The sequence below is a fragment of the Mercenaria mercenaria genome, chromosome 7, assembly GCF_021730395.1.
Source record: "Mercenaria mercenaria strain notata chromosome 7, MADL_Memer_1, whole genome shotgun sequence".
NCBI classification, from domain to species: domain Eukaryota; kingdom Metazoa; phylum Mollusca; class Bivalvia; order Venerida; family Veneridae; genus Mercenaria; species Mercenaria mercenaria.
In genome coordinates, this window is record NC_069367.1 from 26286472 (window position 1) to 26300752 (window position 14281).

Sequence of the window (14281 nt, forward strand, 5' to 3'; positions counted from 1 at the left end):
CACATAACTCCATCTTGCTTTTTGCAAGAATTATTGCCCCTTTTGGACTTAGAAAATCAGTTTTCTTGGTTAAGTTTTATGTTTAGGTCAGCTTTTATCCTAAACTATCAAAGCTATTGCTTTAAAACTTGCAACACTTGTTCACCATCATAAGCTGACCCTGTACAGCAAGAAACGTAACTCCATCCTGCTTTTTGCAAGATTTATGGCCCCTTTTGGACTTAGAAAATATCAGATTTCTTGGTTAAGTTTTATGTTTAGGTCAACTTTTTCTCTTAAACTATCAAAGCTATTGCTTTGAAGCTTGCAACACTTGTTCACCATCATAAGCTGACCCTGTAAAGCAAGCAACATAACTCCATCCTGCTTTTTGCAATAATTATTGCCCCTTTTGGACTTAGAAAATCATTTTCTTGGTTGAGTATTATGTTTAAGGCAACTTTTCTCATAAACTATCAAAGCTATTGCAACTTAAAACTTGCAACAGTTTTTCACAATCATAAGTGGACACTGTACATCAAGAAACATAACTCTATCCTGCTTTTTGCAAGAATGATGGCCCTTTTTAGACTTAGAAAATCATGGGTAGGACAATATTTCTATTATACAAAAAAAATCAGATGAGCGTCAGCACCCGCAAGGCGGTGCTCTTGTTTTTGCCTTTGTGACCAGTAAAGACCAAGATAAGTCTACACATCCAATAAGAACTGCCTGCACATTAGATATTTTCTTCAACACTTTGGGTCTGTCTAAATCGGAGATGAGCTCGGTCTCTGAAAAACTTCTTAACAGTTATAATTCAAGAAATTACAAAACAGTATGAAGTTATAAGAGTCTGGAATCAGTTATATAATTTTTGACTGAAAAAAAAAAATAAAAAACAGCACACACACATTTTGCTCTTTGCTTACCTTTACCTTAAGGTAGTTCTGCATGTTTGATCAGTTGGAGATCATGGCACAATGTCATTTATTCTAAGCCTTGCCCTGGCATAAATGTCATCCCATGTGTATGTTTATAAAAACAACAATTTTGACCAGAATGTAGCCAAATGTAATAAACCAAAATGAAGTCTTGAAATCTGCATGAAATTTACAAATGGGAATATATCTCGTAAATAAACTCATGGACCTATATATTTTATTTTATCTGTGTAATGGACAATATTGATTTGCAACCGGTTAAAGTTTCATAAAAATCTACACAGTAAAAATTTGTAGTCATGAAAAATTTCCCATAGATTCCAATTTTGAAAAGTTGTGTATGTTCCAAAAAAAAAAAAATTAAAATCTGTCCAGTAAAAAATCAAGCACTCAACTCTATCTTCTAGTTGCCATTTTTCCTGTAGATCTGCTTATTCTAAGATTTTAAAAAATCAGGGTTTAATTAAATTCTACACAGTATAAAAAAAAGATCTGAATGTGCATAACTACCTTAACTTGATGTAGTGATTTCTTTGTCTGAAAAGTTCCATGTTGGGTCTCTTAGTGTTGATTGCATTTTATTGATTTATGGAGGAATCATATCAAAATATGTACAGAATTCTCCATGTGAATTATATAACTGGGATTTTTCCAGACAAAATATTTGTATTACAAAATGCCATCTAGAAACTCATTAATTTGTGCCTCAGCTGAATAGCTGAACTATATGTGTTAAAGCAAATTAAAAGTTGCAGCAAATAGATTTGACATTCTGTTGTTTTATTAAGCCAGAATCACACTACCCCCGGGCCCGGATGGGCTTGCATATGAGTTCCGGATTCCCATCCCCGGATTGCTCTGGATGTGTAAGAAAAAAATGCGAATAACGCAATTGTAACAGAGCCTTAATCAACCTTATTAGAACTGGAATAAAACCCTAATAGCTCATATTTTTTTTTACCAAAGTGTTTGTCTTCCAGACTGTTACGATTCTTTTAGAACTGTTTCTGATTTTATTACGGATTCCTTATGGTTATATTTATTTGTGGCAACATTTTGAGCATGTGGGCATGCAGAATGTATTTCTAGTACTGTCAAAAGCGCTGAATAGTGGAGCACACTGTCTTACGGACAGCTCTTGTTCATAATGTGTAGGCCTCCTCACTATTAATAAAATCAAGACAAGCTCCTCAAAGATCAAATGGAGTACATTCAGACTTGTAAGGAAGATGAATAAATCTAGTTGTCTGCAATATTTCCAAGGATAAGCACTTTGATCACTTATATTTCTGTAGAAATGGCTTGCATCAGATTTATTGAGATGTCAAAATGCTCGTTTTTGTAATAGATCTTTGTCTAGGTTAGATCAAATTGTATTCTACCAGAGAAAAAAAAAAGAGCAGTGTAGAATCTTATACATTTATGTCAAAAATTTGTTGCCATTTCGACTGCCAGTTAATGCATGAAGATTTCAGGTTTATTCTGCTGGTTAATGCATGGAATTTTCAGGGTTATTAATGGTGTATTCCTCTACAGATGCTCTCATTATTGATAAAAACGCTGCATCAAGTAATAAGGAAACATAAAGAGTCTCTTGTTTCAAAGGAAGCTATCATAAGCATGTAAATGCTGATAAAAGGAAATAATTAAAATATTATAGGGGTACTTTCCCACAGTTTTATGTTAGAGAGTGATGACCGTATACATACCTCTGTAGTGCAGCATGGCTTTTTTTTCTAATTCATAGATCATGTTATAGAGAGGTTGATTTTAAATGTCAGATGACTGTTCTGGAGAGGTTAATTATTACTTATATATAATGTTGTTTTGGAGAGGTTGATTTAGTTAAGCCATTGGTCTGGAGTGCTTGATATGGTAAGATGGTTGTTATGGAGAGGTTGATATAGTTAGTTTGCTGATATGGAGAGGTTGATATAGTTAGGTTGCTGTTATGGAAAGGTTGATATAGTTAGTTTGCTGATATGGAGAGGTTGATATAGTTAGGTTGCTGTTATGGAAAGGTTGATATAGTTAGTTTGCTGATATGGAAAGGTTGATATAGTAAGGTCGCTGTTATGGAGAGGTTGATATAGTTAGGTTGCTGTTAAGTAGAGATTGATATAGTTAGGTTGCTGTTACGGAGAGGTTGATATAGTTAGGTTGCTGATATGGAAAGGTTGATATAGTAAGGTCGCTGTTATGGAGAGGTTGATATAGTTAGGTTGCTGATATGGAGAGGTTGATATAGTTAGGTTGCTGATATGGAAAGGTTGATATAGTTAGGTTGCTGTTATGGAGAGGTTGATATAGTTAGGTTGCTGATATGGAAAGGTTGATATAGTTAGGTTGCTGTTAAGTAGAGGTTGATATAGTTAGGTTGCTGTTACGGAGAGGTTGATATAGTTAGGTTGCTGATATGGAAAGGTTGATATAGTTAGGTTGCTGTTACGGAGAGGTTGATATAGTTAGGTTGCTGATATGGAAAGGTTGATATAGTAAGGTCGCTGTTATGGAGAGGTTGATATAGTTAGGTTGCTGATATGGAGAGGTTGATATAGTTAGGTTGCTGATATGGAAAGGTTGATATAGTTAGGTTGCTGATATGGAAAGGTTGATATAGTAAGGTCGCTGTTATGGAGAGGTTGATAAAGTTAGGTCGCTGATATGGAGAGGTTGATATAGTTAGGTTGCTGATATGGAAAGGTTGATATAGTAAGGTCGCTGTTACGGAGAGGTTGATATAGTTAGGTTGCTGATATGGAAAGGTTGATATAGTAAGGTCGCTGTTATGGAGAGGTTGATATAGTTAGGTAGCTGATATGGAAAGGTTGATATAGTTAGGTTGCTGATATGGAAAGGTTGATATAGTAAGGTTGCTGATATGGAGAGGTTGATATAGTTAGGTTGCTGATATGGAGAGGTTGATATAGTTAGGTTGCTGATATGGAGAGGTTGATATAGTTAGGTTGCTGATATGGAGAGGTTGATATAGTTAGGTTGCTGTTATGGAGAGGTTGATATAGTTAGGTTGCTGATATGGAAAGGTTGATATAGTAAGGTCGCTGTTATGGAGAGGTTGATATAGTTAGGTTGCTGTTATGGAGAGGTTGATATAGTTAGGTTGCTGATATGGAGAGGTTGATATAGTTAGGTTGCTGATATGGAGAGGTTGATATAGTTAGGTTGCTGATATGGAAAGGTTGATATAGTAAGGTCGCTGTTACGGAGAGGTTGATATAGTTAGGTTGCTGATATGGAAAGGTTGATATAGTAAGGTCGCTGATACGGAGAGGTTGATATAGTTAGGTTGCTGATATGGAAAGGTTGATATAGTAAGGTCGCTGTTATGTCGAGGTTGATATAGTTAGGTTGCTGATATGGAAAGGTTGATATAGTAAGGTCGCTGTTATGGAGAGGTTGATATAGTTAGGTTGCTGATATGGAGAGGTTGATATAGTTAGGTTGCTGATATGGAGAGGTTGATGTAGTTAGGTTGCTGATATGGAAAGGTTGATATAGTAAGGTCGCTGTTATGGAGAGGTTGATATAGTTAGGTTGCTGATATGGAAAGGTTGATATAGTTAGGTTGCTGATATGGAGAGGTTGATATAGTTAGGTTGCTGTTATGGAAAGGTTGATATAGTAAGGTCGCTGTTATGGAGAGGTTGATATAGTTAGGTTGCTGTTATGGAAAGGTTGATATAGTTAGGTTGCTGTTATGGAAAGGTTGATATAGTAAGGTTGCTGATATGGAGAGGTTGATATAGTAAGGTCGCTGTTATGGAGAGGTTGATATAGTTAGGTTGCTGATATGGAGAGGTTGATATAGTTAGGTTGCTGATATGGAGAGGTTGATATAGTTAGGTTGCTGATATGGAGAGGTTGATATAGTAAGGTCGCTGTTAAGTAGAGGTTGATATAGTTAGGTTGCTGATATGGAAAGGTTGATATAGTTAGGTTGCTGTTATGGAGAGGTTGATATAGTTAGGTTGCTGATATGGAGAGGTTGATATAGTAAGGTCGCTGTTATGGAGAGGTTGATATAGTTAGGTTGCTGATATGGAGAGGTTGATATAGTAAGGTCGCTGTTATGGAGAGGTTGATATAGTTAGGTTGCTGATATGGAGAGGTTGATATAGTAAGGTCGCTGTTATGGAGAGGTTGATATAGTTAGGTTGCTGTTATGGAGAGGTTGATATAGTTAGGTTGCTGATATGGAGAGGTTGATATAGTAAGGTCGCTGTTATGGAGAGGTTGATATAGTTAGGTTGCTGTTACGGAGAGGTTGATATAGTTAGGTTGCTGATATGGAGAGGTTGATATAGTTAGGTTGCTGATATGGAAAGGTTGATATAGTAAGGTCGCTGATATGGAGAGGTTGATATAGTTAGGTTGCTGTTATGGAGAGGTTGATATAGTTAGGTTGCTGATATGGAGAGGTTGATATAGTAAGGTCGCTGTTATGGAGAGGTTGATATAGTTAGGTTGCTGTTACGGAGAGGTTGATATAGTTAGGTTGCTGATATGGAGAGGTTGATATAGTAAGGTCACTGTTATGGAGAGGTTGATATAGTTAGGTTGCTGATATGGTAAGGTTGATATAGTAAGGTTGCTGTTATGGAGAGGTTGATATAGTTAGGTTGCTGATATGGAAAGGTTGATATAGTAAGGTCGCTGTTTTGGAGAGGTTGATAAAGTTAGGTTGCTGATATGGAGAGGTTGATATAGTTAGGTTGCTGATATGGAGAGGTTGATGTAGTTAGGTTGCTGATATTGAAAGGTTGATATAGTAAGGTCGCTGTTATGGAGAGGTTGATATAGTTAGGTTGCTGATATGGTAAGGTTGATATAGTAAGGTTGCTGTTATGGAGAGGTTGATATAGTTAGGTTGCTGATATGGAAAGGTTGATATAGTAAGGTCGCTGTTTTGGAGAGGTTGATATAGTTAGGTTGCTGATATGGAAAGGTTGATATAGTTGGGTTGTTGTTATGGAGAGGTTGAAATCTAAGATGCTGTTGTTAAGCATAGTTTACAAAATTATGTAGGTCGTTTAACCCTTGTCAAACAGGACACATCCCATTTGAAAAAAAAAAATTCTTGACAGAGAAAATTCTGCGAAATGCGGCTTATAAAATACAATCCTAATTTGTCAGTTACTGTAAAATCATAAAATTTCATTGAATAAAATTTTGTGGTTTTGGCAAACAACAGTTTTATGGGGACCCATAATTTGTTGATTTCAAAAGATACAGATAGAAGAAATAGAACATTGTCTTATTTATCCAGATTTAATTTCATGGATTGACTCAGCTGAATTCCATGAAAATCCGGCCCCACGATATTTTTGATTTAGCAGTATATTTCACAAATTAGGAAATAATCGGCTAATTTTGGATTAGGAAGCCACCAAATTTCAGTTTCTGTAACAGGTCTTGGTAACCTCTTCCTAATGTCCTGATGAAATGTGAGAAATGTGAGATTTTTCACTACAAATGATGTAAAAAATAGAACTTAACAATTGACTTAGTAACTTGAATCGCTACTCGAAAAAAGGTGGCGGATGAATGATATAAAGTGCATGTAACAATATCTGTGGTCAATTTAACTGTGAGAACAGAAGAGACTCCTTGGTAGTGATCGTGTAGTTTCTAGATATGAATTACAACAGTAAAAAAAGAAGACAAGGTTTGTGTAGAGAGCCTCTCAATTAAATGATGTGATAATGCATTCTTTCTGCATGGTAGGGTTCTATTTATATCAGAAAAGCATTTTTTTTAAAGTTTCGTTTGATTAGTCATTGTAAGTTTCTTGGTGCAATTTTTAAAAACATACCCAGAGGAACTAAGTGGCAATATAATGCACATGAACTTTATCAGAAAATAATCACTTAAGCACATAAGATAATATTTTTCAGTTGTTGGGCTGCTTTATGCGATTCCTGTGGTCCCAGGCAGTTTTCTTGAAATTTTTTAAGATGGGATGACTGAAAACCTTTGATAACTTAAGCGTTTGGCTCATCCCTTTATGACCTTGAGCAGTTGGTAATTTTTCCAAATTACTGTATACATTATATTTTTCTTAAAACTATTTTTCTTTTTCATTTCAGTCGGAATCAGCTGTCAATTATACCGTCCTTCATTAGTCAGCTACAGGCATTAGAAGTATTGATAGCGAGTCACAACCGTCTAGTCTCACTGCCAGAGGAGATAGGAGTACTCGATAAACTTATGGAACTTGTATGTATTTTGTACAATGGTTTTATTTTATATAAGATGCTCTCTAGAATCTAAAAGAGCAGTATTACATTTTCTTCTGTAGTTACTTTTTTACAGACCAGTAATTAGCAGTATTTGCTGTTCCTGTTTTATAATTAAACTCCTTAAAGTTTGGCTAAAAAATTGTATGTGTAGAATTTCAAAAGAAGGCCTTGTTGGTCAAATGACCAAGGTTGCTGAACAGGCCCCGTGTTCACAAAACATTTTTCGGTCTCAGCTGAGTTTGAGTTTGAAATTTTAATATCAATTTTACTAAAACTTAATGGTTAAATTCCAACTGAGACTGACCATCATTACTGGATAGTCACTTGAGAATAGTTATTAACTTAAAATTTAGTTTTCATCAGGCCATTAAGATATAAATGACAAATAAAGTTTCATTATCAAACTCAGCTGAGACTGAAAATGTTTTGTGAACACGGGGCCAGGAGTCAATTGCTCACCACTGTTTGTTCGAAACCGTGCAAGCGATGATGCAATTGTCATATAGGGAAGTCATCCAGGTGGCTTATGGAAGATTGGTTGTTCTGTCTGTCTGAAGTACTGCCTCTGTAGCCTAGTGGTAGAGCGCCCACTTCTTATGCGGGAGGTCATGGGTTCGATCCCTGGCCTTGTCATACCAAAGACGTAAAAAATGGTACTGGCAGCTTCCTCACTTGGTGCTCAACATTAGGAGGATAGTGCTAAGAGTGGTCAGCTCGATGTCAGTACAATGTGAATGGGTGGGATATCATGTCACGTGTCTAAGGCGTGATATTCCAGTGAGGCAACACTATAAAGCTGGGCATTGTGCTCACTACTACAAGACTAGTAGACACCTTCGTTTATATGACAGAAAAATTGCTGAAAAAGACACTTAACCCAAACACACATCTGAAGTTATACCCTGTAGGTGCACATAGAGACTGTCACTTGACATACATTGTGGTAATGTGTCATTAATTAAAATTTTTTAAGAACACGCACAAAACACACACACACATCCAAACTACTTGGTCTTATTTATAGATATAGTTTGCAGAATAATTATTATGCCAATATATTTAAACCAAAAGCCGTATTGACTAAAAAATTTGATATCAACATTTAGATGACCGCTTACAAGTACCAAAAATATATGATTAAATCATCTTAAGTCATAAGATTTATATTTTTGCAGGATGTCAGTTGCAATGAAATCTCACACCTTCCTTTACAAATTGGCGATCTCAAGTCACTGAAATCCCTGAATGTTAGACGCAATTTTTTACAAGAACTCCCAGTTGGTAAGTGTTGTGTTGATGCGTTTTGTTTGCAAGTATAAACATTTAGCCTGCTGGCGGCAAGCGATTCTGCCTTTGCGACCAGCGCAGAACAAGATCATGGTATGCGCTGTTCGCTATTCATTCTATAGATTTTCAGTGAACACCTCTTTCAGTAATAAATGGTACTGTCCAGATTGAATGATGGACCAGTCTATTTTAGAAATTTAGCAAGCTAAAGGTTAATATGGGCATGATTATTAAGATATTTGTTCAAATGTCAAATGTAATATCAATATTTGTTGGGGACTTATTACCTTGGATGTCATTGTTGATCCAATCCACAAAATTATACCCCAACAAGCAAATGAAATTTTCGTTTTATGTTCAATAAACAGGTCAATAATTAAATTTGTTGCTGCACTATTCTTTTCCATTGAAAATTATGACGTTCATTTCATATGGTCACCAAAATTATAGGGGCAATAGTTATGTCAACACTGCTTAGTGATAAATGGCTGCTGTTTAGACAACGTGTGTGAATTGTCAAGGAGAATGTTTCTTAGATGACTGTAGGTGATTTTAGTGCTAAATGCTGCAAAACTTTTATAATATAATCTTGTTTACAAAAGGAAAGGAAATATAATGTAAATATAAGAAAAGATAATAAGATTTTATTTTTGATTTGCTAATTCTGTTCTGTCATTCATTTCGCATGAACACCAAAAAAATAAAAAGTCATTTCTTAAAAATCCACACAGTCATTTCCCCACAAAAAAGCTGTTTTGACCAAAAAGGCAGAATATCATGACCGGTGAAATCAAGTTTCAAAGTATTGCATTGATGACAGGTCTGTCTACATTTAGTACTTAAACTCGCAAAAAGTAATCTTTTTGCAACATTGTTATTCTGCTTATTGGGCAAAGGTGATACTTGCATGTTTTCTCTATTGATACAGATTTTTTGGTGAATGTATGTTTTTTCTGTCTTGCAGAAATCAGCAAATTGAACCTTAGAAAATTGGATATATCATCCAACAGAGTCTCCAAAATTCCAACAGTATTCAGGCGGATAGAAACTTTAGAAGATATCATACTAGACAATAACCCATTAACCACGCCTCCTGCTCATGTAAGTAACTGTTCACCATGTCCCCTGCTCATGTAAGTCCTCATTAACTATGCACCTTGCGTGTGTAAGTAAGTTTCAATGAAACACACCCCTTGTGTGTGTAAGTCTCCATTAAACACACACCGTGCTCATGTAAGTCTTGGTATATTGTTCAAATTGATGGCAAAAAGTTTACATCGGTTGAATGAAAATTGATTTCAAGTGTCCATGGAAATCTACAGAAATGGAGAAAAAAACTGTAGATTAGAAGTAATTTACCTCCTTTTTCCAGGCTCTTTTAAGCAAGTGTATTAGCTCTATCAATTTTCTACATGTAAGGAATCTATTGTACTTGAATATGGAGGGTGTGTGGTTCTACCGCTGTGCTCTCCATGTCTGAAATTTCTGTGAAGGAAAGTCTTTGGTCTTCTCCCACAGATAAAGGCTGCTGGGAAGCGGCTAAATAACATGGACTTTATCAGTATGAGAAAACCAACATAGTGCGTTTGCAACCAGCATGGATCCAGACCAGCCTGCTCATCCGCGCAGTCTGGTCAGGATCCATGCTGTTCACTTTCAAAGCCTATTGCAATTAGGGAATCTGTTAGCGAATAGCATTGATCCTGACCAGACTGCAAGGATGCGCAGGCTGGTCTGGATCCATGCTGACAAGTCGCATACACACTATGTTGGTTTTCTCATGGTGCAGCTCAAATGACATTGTAAGAATTGTTTTACAGGTATGTACGAAAGGGAAGCAACATATCATGAAGTATTTACACATCATTGCTATACGAGAAGACAAGGCACGCCTAGGCATGCTGGGTGAGGTAGAAATGAAAAGATTTAGGAAATCATTACCACCAGCACAGTCTGTGTAAGTACCTTGTTAGAGTTGTTAATGGTATGATGTGAACTGTTTTTGTTTAATGGGAATGAAATTTTGTGGATATGGTGAGAATGATAATTTGGTAGGGATACTGATTCGTTGATTTCAACTTTTGAACGTAAGATGAATAGGAACACTGCTTGTTTTTAGATTTTGCTTTGATTATTTTACAAAAATAGAACATACGTTCTTGAAAATATACCCGAGTATCCCTTTAATGCTGAAAATTCACTTGTTTATTTCAATTTAACCCTTATCATGCTAAATTCCTATAATGGACTGGTCCATCTTCCAATTTGGGCAGCACCATTTATCATTTGAAGGGGTGTTTACTGAAAATTTACTGACTGAATAGCGAACAGTGCAGACCATGATCAGACTGCACTTATGTGCAGGCTGACCTTGGTCTACACTGGTCCCAAAGGCAGAATCAATGTCCAGCATAACCCGCCCGCTTAGCTCAGTAGGTAGAGCATCGTTCTATGGATCGCGGGGTCGCGAGTTCAATCCTCGGGCAGGGCGTATGTTCTCCATGACTATTTGATAAACGACATTGTGTCTGAAATCATTAGTCCTCTACCTCTGATTCATGTGGGGAAGTTGGCAGTTACTTGCGGAGAACAGGTTTGTACTGGTACAGAATCCAGGAACACTGGTTAGGTTAACTGCCCGCTGTTACATGACTGAAATACTGTTGAAAAAAGGGGTTAAACCCAAAACAAACAAACAAACAAAAATGTCCAGCATGGTAAGGGTTAAATGCTTGACAATGTTTATTTGAAATATTCACAGTTCATCAGAAGAGTTTAGAAATCTTATGGAGTCTCCAGACAAGTGGAAGCGACATACAGTATTGAGTAGTGATTCTGGTTACAGTACAACAGATAGTGTTGATAAATGTGGCTGGTCCCCACAGGAAGTAAGTGAAATATTTTCTGCATGGTACCCAGCATCAGGTTGATTCTGGATACATTACAACAGAATGTACAGTAAACCTCACTTATAAGGAACTCTGATATAAGGAACACTCGGTTATAAGGAACAGTATTCAATTCCCCGATCTAATTCCTTCTCTATTCAATGTAAAAATCCTCGGTTATAGGGAACTCGGTTATAAGGAACACTCTGTCCCAAAGTACAATGGAAAACCCTCCGGTTATAGCAAACAGACAAAAGGAATATAAGATTATTAAAAAACGGAAATAAGCAGGAGAATCGCTGATTACGTCAGAGTAACGTCGGCACTTTCACGTACTTAAACACAAATTATTTCATTACTATGATCTATAGTTTGTTAATTCTCGGATACGATATAAAGACCAGGGACGCATATTTTTTTGCCATGCGCGTGCTTGCTCAATACACAATGAATTACATTAACGGGAAACAGTGCACCTGTCAGTCAAAAGGTTTACGATGACTTTTTGCTCCTGGCCAAGGTGAATGGTTGATTAAGGTACATGTAGTATTTTGTGTTTACGTAATCATCAACATGCAACAAACCACTCTGATTATGTCACGAATTAATTTATTTTTTACACGCGGCGTACTTAGGAGTTTTGAATTCGCTACTAATTGCAGTAACTGGATTAAATGATGATTGAAATTAGAATGTTTGCAGGACAGTCACAGGACTTGATTGTGTTGTTTTTCATAGCCGTTCCCAAATCAATTCAACAGTATTTTGCTCAAATTGTTTTCAGAATTGATGCGACACGAAATAAATTCCTTTTGCTGGTATCATTTGGTCATTTAAAGTATAGAATTTCCTTGTGCAAGATAAACATAAAAAAATGGACAGAGTCTCGCAGCTTTCTCACATAAAGATTCATTTCCGGTCTGGAGTGAGAATGCATAGCCCGTTTCAAACGTCAGGCAAATAGTGTTCGCTATACAAATTTTGTTCGTTATACCAACCTCGGTTACAAGGAACTAGTTCGCAATATGGATATAAGGAACCTCAGTTATAAGGAACAATTTTTAAAGGTCCCAAGCTGTTCCTTATAAGCGTGGTTTACTGTATTGATAAATGTGGCTGGTTCCCCACAGGAAGTAAGTGAAACATTTTCTGCATGGTACCCTGCATTTGGAAGCTTAGAATGGCAGGATTACCTAAAATGTAGAAGACTGGTTCCCTAAAAGGTTGAAGATATTGCATGGTACTGACCCCAGAAAGATTGCTTCAGCAACAATAAAGGCGTTCCTAAAGGAAAATTGCATGGCATTTGATTTCTTATTTAAAACTATTTATGAACTGAGGGATGGGGAGAATGTTATTTGAAGTCTGTCTGCTTTGTATGAAGTTCTGGTTATGTCTGAGAACATTCTATTCCTTTACATTTAGCTGCATTGCGTACCTGTATTTCAGGAAAATCAGAAATCAAAAGAGATGTTATTTTAAGTCTTACCCTGCTAAATTTCTAAAATGGAATTGTTCATTATTCAATTTGGCAGTACCATTTATTATTCAAAGGAGTGTTCACTGAAAGTTTACTGACTGATTAGCAAACAGTGCAGACCATCCATGCAGGCTGATCTTGGTCTGCACTGGTCGCAAAGGCAGAATCAGTTGCCGCCAGCAGGCTAAAGGTTATACAATAAGCATGTCTTTTGTCAAATGTAGAAATTCTCACTTCATTGCTGAGTTAATGGTTCCAATTAATCTTCTGAAGGAAATAATGAAAGGATAAGTTTGTCATCCAAGGTGTAAAATTATTTAACTGCTTACGTTCTTTCTGCATGTAGCTTTTTCCTGATGTAGTACCGGAGTTTGTAATATGTGGCAAAATGTGGCAGATATTTGCAGTGTTTACAGAAATAAGCCTGCCTGCTTAGCTCAGTTGGGAAAGTGCTGATGTACAGATTGTATTGTTGTTTGTTTGATCCCCAGATGAGGTTTATGTTCTCTGTGACGATTTGATAAAAATAACTGTGAGATCATTTTGTCCTCCACCTCTGATTCATGTTGAGTTCAGTTTAAGTTTAAGTAAAGAAAATCAAGACAGTTATTGGCCAGTTTAAGTGAGCTAGGACTATTTTCCGTTTGATAGATCTAAGAATTGTTATTGTTACATGCAATAAAAAGCAGTATAGCATGGTAGCTGGCTCTCTTGCTTTTGTATACTGTGACAGAATGAAAATTCAGGTAGTTAAATGTCAGTTGATACTGTTTTATTTGAAACACTGAATGAAATGTGTAGCAAATTATATTTATGTTAGTTGCAGAAACTTTCTTTACTGAAAATAGATATTTTCTAGTTGATGTTTAGTTATATTTTTCAGGATTAACACTGTTTATTTCCAAATATAGAAAATAAGTCTTTATCTTTTGCATGACGGAATTTCTGTTTGTGTTATTCACCATTTAGCACCGTATGAAAGTTGTCTGATGCATGCTTTGTTTGATATTAACCCTTTCTAGGGCACTGCAGAACCACAGCACCTTATTGAAAGTAACAACCTTGCAATACGAGCTGCAGCTGCAGTATGCAGGGACCAGAGAATATATCCACCACCATGGGAACCTAGGCGTGAACCACCAGAGCCGCCACAGCGCATCAACAGCCGGCTGTCGTCAGAAAAACTTGAGAGACCTTCGCCTCCACAAACTTTAACACCAGGGTCGTCAACGTCTTCAAAGTCACAAATTTCGACTCCTCCTACCCCACCCACTCTGTACCCAAGCAATCCCCCAACCCCACTTACACCTCCTACGCCACAGGGACCAGGACCCGGTAAGGCGGGGGATGCCCCAACTATTCTGGGCACCAGCTTGGAAGATGAATTTACAAGGGTTAGTTATACCTCCTGTTTTATAATTAATGCATGGTAGATATGCCAAG

The 14281-nt window shown here is 36.7% G+C and overlaps 1 protein-coding gene across 8 annotated transcripts in view; it reads left to right on the forward strand.

The window, feature by feature from the left end:
• The window catches only part of LOC123554479 (DISP complex protein LRCH3-like), a 68181-nt gene that overhangs the window by 20814 nt on the left and 33086 nt on the right, over positions 1–14281 (forward strand). For 7 of the 8 annotated variants that reach the window (XM_045344667.2, XM_045344669.2, XM_053547879.1 and 4 more), the window contains exons 3-8: positions 7031–7160; positions 8359–8464; positions 9435–9571; positions 10291–10427; positions 11232–11358; positions 13861–14232. In XM_045344667.2, the coding sequence (XP_045200602.2) occupies positions 7031–7160; positions 8359–8464; positions 9435–9571; positions 10291–10427; positions 11232–11358; positions 13861–14232 (1009 nt within the window). The remainder of the gene's footprint in view (positions 1–7030; positions 7161–8358; positions 8465–9434; positions 9572–10290; positions 10428–11231; positions 11359–13860; positions 14233–14281) is intronic. The other variant, XM_053547883.1, reaches the window with a different exon arrangement.